Source organism: Nothobranchius furzeri, chromosome 16 (genome assembly GCF_043380555.1).
Source record: "Nothobranchius furzeri strain GRZ-AD chromosome 16, NfurGRZ-RIMD1, whole genome shotgun sequence".
Classification (NCBI taxonomy): Eukaryota; Metazoa; Chordata; class Actinopteri; order Cyprinodontiformes; family Nothobranchiidae; genus Nothobranchius; species Nothobranchius furzeri.
Genome location: NC_091756.1, coordinates 110,057 through 123,178, shown reverse-complemented (window position 1 = coordinate 123,178; position 13,122 = coordinate 110,057). Strand labels below are relative to the sequence as shown.

The 13,122-nt window shown below is 39.8% G+C and overlaps 1 protein-coding gene across 3 annotated transcripts; it reads left to right on the top strand.

Annotated features, from left to right (window-relative positions):
- The first annotated feature begins 209 nt into the window (after nt 1-209).
- On the top strand, nt 210-12,615 carry LOC129163375 (N-lysine methyltransferase KMT5A-like). 3 transcript variants are annotated; one of them, XM_070545290.1, is made up of 8 exons: nt 243-543; nt 2,902-3,010; nt 3,990-4,155; nt 4,274-4,968; nt 7,563-7,664; nt 8,765-8,866; nt 10,659-10,760; nt 11,650-12,615. In XM_070545290.1, exons 4-8 carry the CDS (start codon nt 4,930-4,932, stop codon nt 11,770-11,772), a joined length of 468 nt encoding a protein of 155 aa, XP_070401391.1. In that variant the 5' UTR covers nt 243-543; nt 2,902-3,010; nt 3,990-4,155; nt 4,274-4,929; the 3' UTR covers nt 11,773-12,615. The 3 variants fall into 3 exon arrangements, with proteins under 3 accessions (XP_070401390.1, XP_070401391.1, XP_070401392.1); XM_070545291.1 differs by having other exon boundaries at nt 2,902-4,155; XM_070545289.1 differs by lacking the exons at nt 7,563-7,664; nt 8,765-8,866; nt 10,659-10,760; nt 11,650-12,615 and having other exon boundaries at nt 210-543; nt 4,274-4,922.
- The last annotated feature ends 507 nt before the right edge of the window (nt 12,616-13,122 follow it).

Here is a 13,122-nt window from a genome sequence, read left to right as displayed (position 1 = left end):
TTGCCATTGCTTTATCAAACCTTAGCTACTGCCTGGTGCCATCCATGATTTTCAAAACAATATTTGAATGAATCCTTTGTCTTCCTATGAGCTAGAAAAACATTTTTTTCATGCATGTCACTTTCTAGTGCAACAAGTATAACACTGGGAAATAAATGAAAAATTTAACATAATCAGCGTTAGTTAAATTGCTGACAATGGATGCAGATCTTTTCAAATTCAGTATGGTTTATGACCTTTCTATTTAACAGCAATTAATAGCAAATGGATCTTATTTGGATCTGATTAGATGTGATCCAAATAAGACCCAATGTTGACCCATCTAGGAGTTGCCTTTATGTGATGGGTATATGATACAAAACATGAAAACGGATGATTTGACTTTAACTTCCTTATATGTGCTTTTATTGTGAAACTACAGGAAGTCGTGGTTAGGTACCAGTTAGCGACTTGATTATTTGACTCGGTGCGTGTCGAACATTGGTCTCAAATGGGTCGATGAAAAGGTTGAAGATTAAGCAGCAAGGATTCAAAGAGTGTCAGGTAAGTGGTTATTCTTTTAGACATATAAAACAAAAACTTTGTTATTTTCAAGTAAAGCACTGCTTAATACACCATGTACTCAAGCTAGCTCTGCTACCACACTCGTGGCTAATTCGGGCAAATTAAATACTCTTCCAGGTTTTATATTGTGTAAGTGTTAAATGGCCTTCTGATAGTGTTAGGACAATCAGTTTATTGATTCTTTTGAAGTTTTAACTAGTTAGTTCATCACTCTAACGTATCTGAGCATGCTACACGCAGCTAACATATTTGAAAGCATATAAAAACTTGGATAATTTATTATGGTTGTCGTTGTAACCTTTAAGAAGGAAAACTCTTTGTGTCAGGAAAATCTAGAAACGTATCAGATGTAAAATTCTGGATAAGTATGGTCCTTGTCATGTGTTGTATCAGGTGCTGTAGCGCGTTGCATGATGATATAGCTCAGAGTCACGTTAACCCGATATTTTCCGTATTTGACCGTTTATTTTTTGACTTAGAAATCTCAAGGCTGTTCGTCATTTTGCCAGGCACAGAACGTTCCGCTGCTGTTTTTCGGCCTGTGGGGCGCTTATGTACTGGCAAAAATATATGGAGTAAGTGCAGCACTAATTGAACATATTTTTAGTACAGTAAAAGTAAAAGTTGCCGTCCAGAAACATCACTCCACAAACTCAGGCACTGCGCCAGGTTTTAATTTCTAGATGGGCTTTAATTAAACAAATTAATATCAATATAAGTCAATGGATGCGGGTACAGAAACAATTCCTACATTCAGAAGTTGCTCTAGACAGTTTTTTTGTCAGTTTGACCGACGAGTTTAAAAATACCGGTGATCGTTTCTCCCCTCCTCATGTTCATTTCTCAAATAATAATAATAATAATAATAATAATAAATAAAACTTCATTTTAATTCATTTTAATTCATATTTAGTCTAAAAAAGCTGACCAGTGTCCAGTAATATTAACATTACAAGTACACAATTGCACTTAAAATATAACGATTTCACCTGCCGTGGCCCAAATGCACTCCTTCCTTAGTCTCTGTGTAAACCTGAGCAGGTCACCTGCTTGTGCATAATCAATGTCTATAGAATACCGATGCAACAATATGAAATTTTTGGGCCGATATCATATATTAATGTCACTGTTATGGCCAATAACCGATATTTGCAGATACTAATATACTGACATTAATGCTTCTGAAATCGGCAGATTATGTCCATCCATCCATTTTCTGAACCTGCTTGTCCACGCAGGGTTGCGAGGGGTGGGGGGGCCTGGTGCCTATCTCCAGCGGTCAATGGGCAAACAAAAAAATCCTTGGCCTGTATTTGATGTAGCGCCTTTTAGAGTCCTGGAACCTCTCAAGGCACTTTACAACACAATCAGTCACACACACACTCATACACTGGTGGGGATGAGCTACGATGTAGCCACAGCTGCCCTGGGGCGCACTGACAGAGGCGAGGCTGCCGAGCACTGGCGCCACCGGTCCCTCTGACCACCACTAGCAGGCAACGTGGGTTAAGTGTCTTGCCCAAGGACACAAAGACAGCGACAGATTGAGCGGGGCTCGAACCTCACGAGGCGAGTACTTAACTCCTGTGCCACCGTCGCCCGTATGACTAACATCGAGCAGGGGTCACGACCGTGGTGCCTGCGAGCAAGTTCCAAAAATAGCACAAGTCACCACTAACCTTGATCTCTCCTTTTTTTAAATTTTTTAGTTCTTTGCTTTTTTGAGTTACAGTTGCTTATTTGAATATGAAACTATTACCTAATCATTTTTAGAACAAAAATAGTGAGTGGAGCCACAGGTGAACTACCAAACCTCTCAGCACCAGGACTTTTTTGTTTAACGTGGTGCATATGTACTCACGGCATGATCAGATCATTTCAGTTTGTGTCCATTTAAACAAAGATTTTTAATTTCCAATCAATCAAGATTTTAATCCGATAGAGGAAATTTGGCGCATGTAAACGTGGCTACTTTTTATTGTTAATTTGTGTTCATTAGAAAGTTGAATGACAACAGTCCAATGACACAGGACCTGAATTTGTATTCTGAACTGTTTAAACACGTTCCGTATGGAGACACGTGTCAAAAAGCTACACCTGCTCAACTATTATGGAAAGTTAAACTGGGTGAATAACATCAAATTACTTTAGGCACAGACCGGCTACATCTTATGTCATTATCAAGTTTTTGCTTCTTGTAATTGTGTGACCTGGTATGGTAGCCTTTAAAGGCAAACTTTTAAATGAATAAACTTAGACTGTTACAATGATTCTAAAATGTAAACGCAAATTATAACGTGATCATGTAACTACAGTCTATGATTTTATTTTTTGCAGCTTAAAATGCCCCCTCGTGTCAACCCTCAGAAAGATGCAATTCAGCATGTTACTTCAAGAACAGATAAAATTAACAAGCTAGAGGTGAAGTACATCAATGAAGTAAAAGGTAAGTGTTGGGGTAAAGATTACTGTGTTCTGTCTAACAAGAATATAGTGTCTAGTTTGACGGGATACCAGTCAAGATACTTCGGAGCATATCAAAAATGAATTTAAAAGAGAATTTGGATGCACTGATACCACATTTTCTAAATTGAGAAGGAGTACTTATCAATATTGAGAACTGATACCAAATACTTATAAATGGCCTTGATTTAAGTCATGGTTGTGTACAGAAAATTAGTGAACAGAAGCAACCACTAGTTTACCCACAACTCTCAATTCACACTGGGTGCCTCTGTGGTGCGTTTTGGCAGCAGCAGTTTACTTGCAAGCCATTTCATTTCAGATGTGGAGCGGCTGTGCAACGGTCTACATAGTTGGATGTGCAAAACAAAATCAATGAAGAATTGATGTTGTATGCTTTCAAATAACTTCTTTTTTTTTAGATTATGTCTTTTAAACTCGCCATCCACTTCCATAGTTGCTGATATTTGGGTCCATCTCTTCTCCTTTTTGTTGTTTTTGTAAAAGCTTGTGATTCTCCTCTGCCAGGCTAAGAGCCTTGTTTGTTTTTAAAAAACATATCTTTGCTCTCCTCAAAGATGCAGTAAGCAACAAAGCAGTTTGGTTGCTGGTAAAGATGAGATGTCTACATAGTTAAGGAATTGTAACTTAGCGACAGTCTTTTATTTGGAAATTTCAGAATAATGAAACATTGATCCCTTTTAGCTCCTTGTTAACTGTGGAGCTTGACACATACCAGAAACATGTCATGGCAAAAATAGAACTCAATTCAATCTTTAGCTGACAAGCAGTGGGCTAATCTACCCAGTTGGTCTTCCATTTTTAAAGAACTCTGTTAATCGCCCATTGATTCAAATCAGGTGTGTTGGAGTGGGTGAAAAACTAAAACGATTATTGTAGTAGGCTTTGAAGTCTACGGTAGAATACCTTCAAGCAGATGTTTTTGTTTTCATTTTTTTCAGGTCGTGGTATATTTGCAAAAGGTTCATTTTGCCAAGGAGACTTTGTGGTAGAATATAGAGGAGATAGGATAACTGAAGCAGAATCTGAGAGAAGACAAAAACTTTATCACCCATCATGTGCAGGATTTTTTTTTTTTGTATTTAAGTGGCACGGGAAAACATGCTGGTGAGATTTAAACAGTCTTTTACATTTCATTTTATAATTTACTATTGTAAACTGAGTCATTAAACAGTCTTGAATTTTTCTTTAATTGTTTTTATTTATTTATTTTCTCTTTTTCAAGCATTGATGCCTCCAGAGAGGATGGGTCATTTGGGAGGCTAGTAAATGATGAACACAGACATCCAAACTGCAGGATGAAAAAGGTTAATGTGAATGGAAGTCCTCACCTCTGTTTGTTTGCCCTCAAAAACATTCAAGAAGGAGATGAAATTACATATGATTATGGAGGTGCAGACTGCCCATGAAGATCACAGGTAAGTTGATATTTAGACACTACAAGATGTGGTCTACTTGCCTTAACAAATACAATTCAGATTAGATTGATTAAAATAGTGTTTTGGAATATACCTTTAGCTGCTTTCATGCAAATTGCCAACAGCTGTGGTATTCATCCTAGAGCACTGGGTGGTTCATTTTGTTAAGTTACAATTATGTCTGTTGAAAATGATTATTGATGTTGTTAGCCTCAAGGGCAACATGCTGATTATCACTTGTAAGTCGCTTTGGACAAAAGCGTCTGCTAAATACATAAACATAAAATTATCTTCTTACTATCGTTTTGTTTCCTTTAGCTAATTTACTGTAAATCTTAAATTATATCCTGAAAAAGTGTTTTGTTTTAATGATCTAATCACCTGTAAATTGTGCTTGCAGTCAACCAGTGTGAAATCAAAACCTGTGGATGAAGAAACCTCCCATGCTTCCCTCCAGCCAGACATGCTGAGAGGTGATGGTAGATGCACCACTCCTGAGCAGGTACTTGTGATTTTAATATGGTTCTAGGTTGACACTGGCAGGTGATATTCCACATATTTAGAACATAAAGGTTTTCTCCTCCATGACAATTGATATTACTCCTAAAAGTGCAACACAGTGTGTCAGGAGTCCCCATCACGTCTGTGTTAGAGCTGTGTGGGCTGATGAATATTTGCTGGTTTAAATCATTGCATTTAGAAGTTTGGTTGGAGATACAAATGTGAAAGAAGGTTTAATGTTCAAAGTCATTTTAAAGTCTGCCTACTGGAGCATAGGGCTGGGGGTAAACGATTATTTTTAAAACAATTATTCTGCCGATTATTTTATCGAATAGTCAACTATTCTAATGACTATTTAGAAAATTAATCTAATGATTATTTTTCTATTGCACAGTTAATAAATACCAAATAATCTCTAATAAATTCCTCAAAAAAATTGATAAATTATTACTGTAAGAGAAAAAACACTACAGGCCTTCATTTTGTATAACACTGCTTTTATTGTGTTGGTTGGTTTTGTTCTGGTGATGTTTAGAACTTGGGAGTGCAGGCTGCTGCCTGAGAGTTGGTTGGAGAGGGAGTGTCTCCATGCTGCTTTGTTTTGGTCACTTATGTGCGTGACGCGAGTGGTGTTACGACGCTTCCTGGGGAGTTTGGCTCGTGTGCAAAAAAGGAAGGGACAATAACGGGATTTAAAAGTTAAAATGATGATCAGGTTTATTTACAACTACAAAAAATCATAAACCTTTCCATCCACAGGTTGGGAATAATAAAACTAATTCTGCCTGTGGGGAATTAAAACAAAAGTACAAATAAGTAGGGATGTCCCACTGGGCAAAGATTACAGGGTTCTGGACAAAAATATGGATCTCCAAAGGTCAAACTCTAAACTGGGTGGTTAAACCAAACTCAAGGTGATATTTTAAACTAAACCAAAAACCCACAACACTCTAAATGTAATAAAAGGGAGATCTACGCCACAAAAAAAGATGAACTCTAAACCAAAACGTAACAGCCTATCCAAACGCAAGAAGCTGTTAGCGAAAATGCTAACAGTAGCTTTACCAACGTTACGTTTAAGTTACAAAGTTTAAATAAACCAAAAACACCCAGCAGCAAACAGACCAGCACGGAGGAGAGACTGCTACCACCAAAACAGCTCTCCTAATGTCTGAAAGAATCTCCCTTATGAAGGGAGAAACGCTCCCGGTGATTTTCTACATCTGCGGTAGAGACGGAGCAGCGCATCTGACCCCGGAAGTTGTTGTCCGTTGCCGGGAGACGAAGGCAGGCAAAACAGGAAAATAATCTAGTAGCAGACGGACGTTGATCCGGGTCTTCGGTATTTGGCGGAGATGTTAGTGAAGGTGGAGAAGAGGGCGAACTAGAGGAAAAACATACAGATTCCTCCTCTATTTACAAACTCCTGTGGATGCAACAATTGGGCGCGGTGCGTCGACTACCGGATCTGACGTCGACAAATTTTTAGAATCGAGCCGTCGACGTCATCGAGGCGTCGCTACAGCCCTACTGGAGCAGGATTCTGAGCATCCATGACGTCCCCCACACACACCTTACCTTCTATGTAACACAGTGTGTGTGTGCGCGAAGTCCCTATAACACATAATATTTAAAACTTTGACTCAACCAGCAGTTTTATAAACAACGAATATTAAATGAACCTATTTCTTTCAAATGTATTTGAAGTAGCTAATATTGATTGATGAACACCTGACCTTTAAAGATCATGTTGCCTCTGTTGCTCGTTCATGCCGCTTTGCGCTGTATAACATACGAAAGATCAGACCATACCTAACACAACATGCCACCCAGCTCCTGGTGCAATCTACTGTCATCTCCCACCTCGATTACTGCAACGCCCTTCTAACTGGTCTTCCAGGCTGTACTGTGAGACCTCTTCAAATGGTCCAGAACGCAGCGGCGCATCTGGTCTTCAGTCAGCCAAAAACAGCACAGGTCACCCCTCTGTTCATTGAGCTCCACTGGCTACCACTAGCAGCACGCATCAAATTCAAATTGCTAACACTAGCATACAAGGTCCGAGATGGTACAGCTCCAATTTACCTGAATCCTCTTGCAAAGGCTTACGTCTCGGCCCGGCCGCTCCGGTCATCACAGGATCGTCGGCTAGCAGTGCCTACACCACGCTCAGGACAATCCAGACTCTTCTCATGCATCGTTCCACAAATGTGGAATGACCTACCAAGCACTACAAGAAGAGGGGCTTCCTTTTCAATTTTCAAGAAACTCCTGAAGACCCTGCTCTTCAGAGGGCATCTTCTAAACTAGCACCTTCCCTGCACCTGTCCCCCCTCTCTACCGTCCACTCCTTTGTTCCCTCCTCTCCATGATTGATGTCAAGTTGTTGTTATTGTTGTTGTTAGCCTCAAGGGCAACATGCTGATTATCACTTGTAAGTCGCTTTGGACAAAAGCGTCTGCTAAATACATAAACATAAAATTATCTTCTTACTATCGTGTTGTTTCCTTTAGCTAATTTACTGTAAATCTTAAATTATATCCTGAAAAAATGTTTTGTTTTAATGATCTAATCACCTGTAAATTGTGCTTGCAGTCAACCAGTGTGAAATCAAAACCTGTGGATGAAGAAACCTCCCATGCTTCCCTCCAGCCAGACATGCTGAAAGGTGATGGTAGATGCACCACTCCTGAGCAGGTACTTGTGATTTTAATATGGTTCTAGGTTGACACTGGCAGGTGATTTTCCACTTATTTAGAACATAAAGGTTTTCTCCTCCATGACAATTGATATTACTCCTAAAAGTGCAACACAGTGTGTCAGGAGTCCCCATCACGTCTGTGTTAGAGCTGTGTGGGCTGATGAATATTTGCTGGTCTTAAGAATTAAAGATGGTCCACCTACATTTTTTAAATCATTGCATTTAGAAGTTTGGTTGGAGATACAAATGTGGAAGAAGGTTTAATGTTCAAAGTCATTTTAAAGTCTGCCAACTGGAGCAGGATTCTGAGCATCCACGACGTCCCCACAACACACCTTCTATGTAGCACAGTGTGTGTGAGAAGTCCCCACAACACACCTTCTATGGAACACAGTGTGTGTGAGAAGTCCCCACAACACACCTTCTATGTAACACAGTGTGTGTGAGAAGTCCCCACAACACACCTTCTATGTAGCACAGTGTGTGTGAGAAGTCCCCACAACACACCTTCTATGGAACACAGTGTGTGTGAGAAGTCCCCACAACACACCTTCTATGTAACACAGTGTGTGTGAGAAGTCCCAACAACACACCTTCTATGGAACACAGTGTGTGTGAGAAGTCCCCACAACACACCTTCTTTGGAACACAGTGTGTGTGAGAAGTCCCCACAACACACCTTCTATGTAACACAGTGTGTGTGAGAAGTCCCAACAACACACCTTCTATGGAACACAGTGTGTGTGAGAAGTCCCCACAACACACCTTCTTTGGAACACAGTGTGTGTGAGAAGTCCCCACAACACACCTTCTATGGAACACAGTGTGAGTGAGAAGTCCCCACAACACACCTTCTATGGAACACAGTGTGTGTGAGAAGTCCCTGTAACACTTAATATTTAAAACTGACTCAGCCAGCATTTTTTATAAACAAGGAATTTTGAAGGAACCTGTTTCTTTCTATTGTATTTGATGTCGCTAATATCATCTTGTTAGTATCTTTTTATTCTCCAGCTAATTTACTGTAAATCTTAAATTATATCCTGAAAAAAATATTTGTTTTAATGATCTAATCACCTGTAAATTGTGCTTGCAGTCAACCAGTGTGAAATCAAAACCTGTGGATGAAGAAACCTCCCATGCTTCCCTCCAGCCAGACATGCTGAGAGGTGATGGTAGATGCACCACTCCTGAGCAGGTACTTGTGATTTTAATATGGTTCTAGGTTGACACTGGCAGGTGATTTTCCACTTATTTAGAACATAAAGGTTTTCTCCTCCATGACAATTGATATTACTCCTAAAAGTGCAACACAGTGTGTCAGGAGTCCCCATCACGTCTGTGTTAGAGCTGTGTGAGGCTGATGAAGGTTTGCTGGTCTTAAGTAGGGTTGTCACGATACTAAAATTTCAAACTCGATTCGATGCTGGAAAAAAAACTCTACTCGATTTCGATACTATTTAAAAACACCAATTTATTGAACAAGTTTATTCAAAAAATAACATTCCTCAATTTATATTACAAAAATTAAATGTTAAGAATTAAGTGTATAAAGTGCTTAAACCTTTCAAGTATCAGAATTTTTTAAAACTTGCATACAAAAACTGGCGAAAGTTAACACTTTAAATCATGAATTGTCTCACTATATATACACTATTAGCAGAGTGATGTTTTGCTGCTTAAACTCTGTTTAAGGTGCATTTTTTGTCATAAGATGTAATGTCATATGTTTTGTTCTGTACTTTTGAACAACTCTGTTGGTCAATAAAGGGAGAAAACGAATTTCTCCACAGTAGGACAAAGGTACATCTACCGATAATCTTAATAAAAACAGACTGGCGCACGGCAGTGACGTCATTAAAAGCACCGGTTAGATTAGCCGCGGCTAGTCTGTTTACGCCTAGAAATCCCAGACCAGACCCGCTCCAAACGAACAGGGAAATCACGTTAATGATTCCTAACAAAACCTTTCGACATGAAGATGTTTCGGTGCAGATAATGTCTCATTTCGAGGCTGCACCATGGGTGCCCGTCCGCACCCGTTATATGGATATACACTGATGGCGATTCGCCAATGGATCTAAATACCCCGGGGAATCCAAGTAAAACCTAAGTTGTCAGCGTGAGTAAACAAACGTACTGCATGCTAGAAATTAAGTCCGGGTTGCAATAAACGGGAGTTTCCTTTAAGCACATAAGCGTGAATATACAACTACGTGTCGGGCTTGGTATGCTAATTAAGTTGGGCTGTGAAGCGCCTCCCAAATTCGCTGTTTATGTTTTGTTTATTTATTTGGCAGACAAAACTTGGATCGGAGACAACTCGCGTGGGAAATTGTAATGTAGCCATGCGGCGTCTTCTTCTGTTTGTCTGGGAGGCAGAGCCTGCTTTACGGCATCTGGCTGTCGTGCGTGTCGGTGTACTTGAAGAAGGCTGTGTATAATAGTCCATAATATCGATACCAGCGGGATGGAATATCTAATTTAGATACCACTTTAGTATCGATTTATATCTAGGTATCGCTTTTTTTGACAACACTAGTCTTAAGTATTAAAGATGGTCCACCTAAATTTTTTAAATCATTGCATTTAGAAGTTTGGTTGGAGATACAAATGTGAAAGAAGGTTTAATGTTCAAAGTCATTTTAAAGCCTGCCTACTGGAGCAGGATTCTGAGCATCCACGACGTCCCCACAACACACCTTCTATGTAACACAGTGTGTGTGAGAAGTCCCCACAACACACCTTCTATGGAACACAGTGTGTGTGAGAAGTCCCTGTAACACTTAATATTTAAAACTGACTCAGCCAGCATTTTTTATAAACAAGGAATTTTGAAGGAACCTGTTTCTTTCTATTGTATTTGATGTCGCTAATATCATCTTGTTAGTATCTTTTTATTCTCCAGCTAATTTACTGTAAATCTTAAATTATATCCTGAAAAAATGTTTTGTTTTAATGATCTAATCACCTGTAAATTGTGCTTGCAGTCATCCAGTGTGAAATCAAAACCTGTGGATGAAGAAACCTCCCATGCTTCCCTCCAGCCAGACATGCTGAGAGGTGATGGTAGATGCACCACTCCTGAGCAGGTACTTGTGATTTTAATATGGTTCTAGGTTGACACTGGCAGGTGATTTTCCACATATTTAGAACATAAAGGGTTTTCTTCTCCATGACAATTGATATTACTCCTAAAAGTGCAACACAGTGTGTCAGGAGTCCCCATCACGTCTGTGTTAGAGCTGTGTGGGCTGATGAATATTTGCTGGTCTTAAGAATTAAAGATGGTCCACCTACATTTTTTAAATCATTGCATTTAGAAGTTTGGTTGGAGATACAAATGTGGAAGAAGGTTTAATGTTCAAAGTCATTTTAAAGTCTGCCAACTGGAGCAGGATTCTGAGCATCCACGACGTCCCCACAACACACCTTCTATGTAGCACAGTGTGTGTGAGAAGTCCCCACAACACACCTTCTATGGAACACAGTGTGTGTGAGAAGTCCCCACAACACACCTTCTATGGAACACAGTGTGTGTGAGAAGTCCCCACAACACACCTTCTATGGAACACAGTTTGTGTGAGAAGTCCCCACAACACACCTTCTATGTAACACAGTGTGTGTGAGAGAAGTCCCCACAACACACCTTATATGTAACACAGTGTGTGTGTGTGAGAAGTCCCCACAACACACCTTCTATGTAACACAGTGTGTGTGTGAAGTCCCCACAACACATCTTCTTGGTAACACAGTGTGTGTGTGAAGTCCCCACAACACATATTTAAAACTTTGACTCATCCAGCATTTTTATAAACAACGAATATTAAATGAACCTGTTTCTAATGTATTTGAAGTTGTTAATATCATCTTCTTACAGTTTTTTCGTTTCCTTTAGCTAATTTTCTGTAAATCTTAAATTTATATCCTGAAAAAATGATTTGCTTTAATGATCTAATCAACTGTGAATTGTGCTTGCAGTCAACCAGTGTGAAATCAAAACCTGTGGATGAGGTAGCCTCCCATGCTTCCCTCCAGCCAGACATAGGTGATGGTGGATGCACCACACTTGAGCAGGTACTTGTGATTTTAATATGGTTCTAGCACATGCTTTTTTAAATATTTAGGACTTAAGGGTTTTTTCTCCATTACTGTTTATTTCTTTTTAAAAGTGCAACAATATATTCCAGGATTCCTAATGATGTCTGTATTAGTTTTATGGCACTTGCACTGCTCTGCCGGCTGCAACCTGGCTACGCTAGTTCCACACTGCCTTTGGAATGCAAATGTAATAAGCACACAGGCCATCTCCAAAATTGGCACAAGAAATTCGCTCAAAGGTATTGGTGATATCATGAGCACATCTCCAAACAGCTGGGCGGGGGAAAAAGAGCGTGGAGAAGCCTACGGTGTCTTCCTTATTAAACAACAGCATTTTGAGTAGTCCTGCTTTTGCAGACACTGCCTCAAATTGCATCGCTTTGCTGTCTGGCAGCCTGTCTGCATTATCTCTTTAGCCCTTATTACATTACACACCGTGCTGGCAAATATTACCGCAAGGGTGTGTCTTATAAACATGGCATGCCGTTGCGCAAATTTTGTGGCATTATTTGCGCCTCACTTGATTGTAATATTGCGGTAATTGTCTGTCTTATAAACCGGGATTGTGACTTGTCGCAACAGAGGAAGGTGACCTGATGACGTAGAGTTTCTGCCGATCTCCAGCCAGCAACTATGTTGAAAGTGAAAATAAACCCAGGCCGCAAGTTTTGCTTTTTGTACAAAATCAGCTGAGACAGCAACTGGTGCACTGCAGCTCTCCTAGAGCCTTTCTCCAATAGAGCTGGAGGTCAGATCACCAGAGGCTGCACAGGTGACTGACTAAGACAGACAGCTTTAGGAGCGGCCTGTTAAAAAAACTGATTACTGATTGCGGCTTTAACTGCAATAAAAGCAAGTTGTGTCCAAGATAAATGGAAGTCTGTTGCAGCGCTGAGAGCGCCCCATACCCTTTATGCCGCCATCACTGAATCTTTTATAAATAGGAAGCTGGGCATCTGTAGTGAGGCTTTTTTCCATGTCCTAAAGGCAAGGCTGCAATAGTCTATGTGTATATATTGTTGAATTTTGCAGTTAGTCATGTTTTCATTTTATATATTTTACTGTGGAGTCAGTCAAATATTCTTTAAGTTCAGATCCCCATAACATGTTCAGTGTTTCCCCTAGGAATTTTTCCAGCGGTGGGGTGGGAGGGATTATGACACATCTCCAAATACAGTAAAATTTTCCAGAGCAGAGACGAGACAACCCATAGAAGCACTGATTTGATCTCATTTCGGAGAAAAATAGAACAGGTTAGATGCACCTAATAAATAAAATTACTAACAAACTCAGGAATGTGTTTCTTTGCTTCACTGTTCTGGTGCTGAAAATATCACTAATGCGGATCACAGG